Source organism: Penaeus monodon, chromosome 15, assembly GCF_015228065.2.
Source record: "Penaeus monodon isolate SGIC_2016 chromosome 15, NSTDA_Pmon_1, whole genome shotgun sequence".
NCBI lineage: Eukaryota > Metazoa > Arthropoda > Malacostraca > Decapoda > Penaeidae > Penaeus > Penaeus monodon.
This window is the reverse complement of record NC_051400.1, coordinates 25,947,400-25,947,661: the sequence shown is the minus strand read 5'-3', so window position 1 is coordinate 25,947,661 and position 262 is coordinate 25,947,400. Positions and strand designations below refer to the sequence as shown.

Sequence of the window (262 nt, the reverse complement as noted above, 5' to 3'; positions counted from 1 at the left end):
TATATATATAACTCTGCCATCAAATGATCGAACACGCGATTGGGTGCATCATACGTTGCCGAACAGCCAATCAGCACAGAGAATATCCTTGTATAACAATAATAAGAGGTTCTCCCGGAGCGATTTCGTCTCAAAGTGCGCACCAAAGTGGATGAAATGTGTCGTTTCCCTGTCCACGCCGCGCACGTGCCTGGGATATAAGTGATTTTCTAAAGTGGCGGCGATGTGGAGCAAAATGTGAACGCTTGGGTGTCTGTCCCGC

The 262-nt window shown here is 47.7% G+C and overlaps 1 protein-coding gene across 1 annotated transcript in view; it reads right to left on the bottom strand.

Moving 5' to 3' along the window:
- Nucleotides 1-48: 48 nt before the first annotated feature.
- LOC119582281 (homeobox protein 4-like) overlaps nucleotides 49-262 on the bottom strand; it is a gene marked incomplete at its 5' end in the record, with an annotated part of 10,272 nt that continues 10,058 nt past the window's right edge. Inside the window, 1 exon segment of the mRNA XM_037930498.1 lies at nucleotides 49-190. Within this exon segment, the coding sequence (XP_037786426.1) occupies nucleotides 49-190 (142 nt within the window).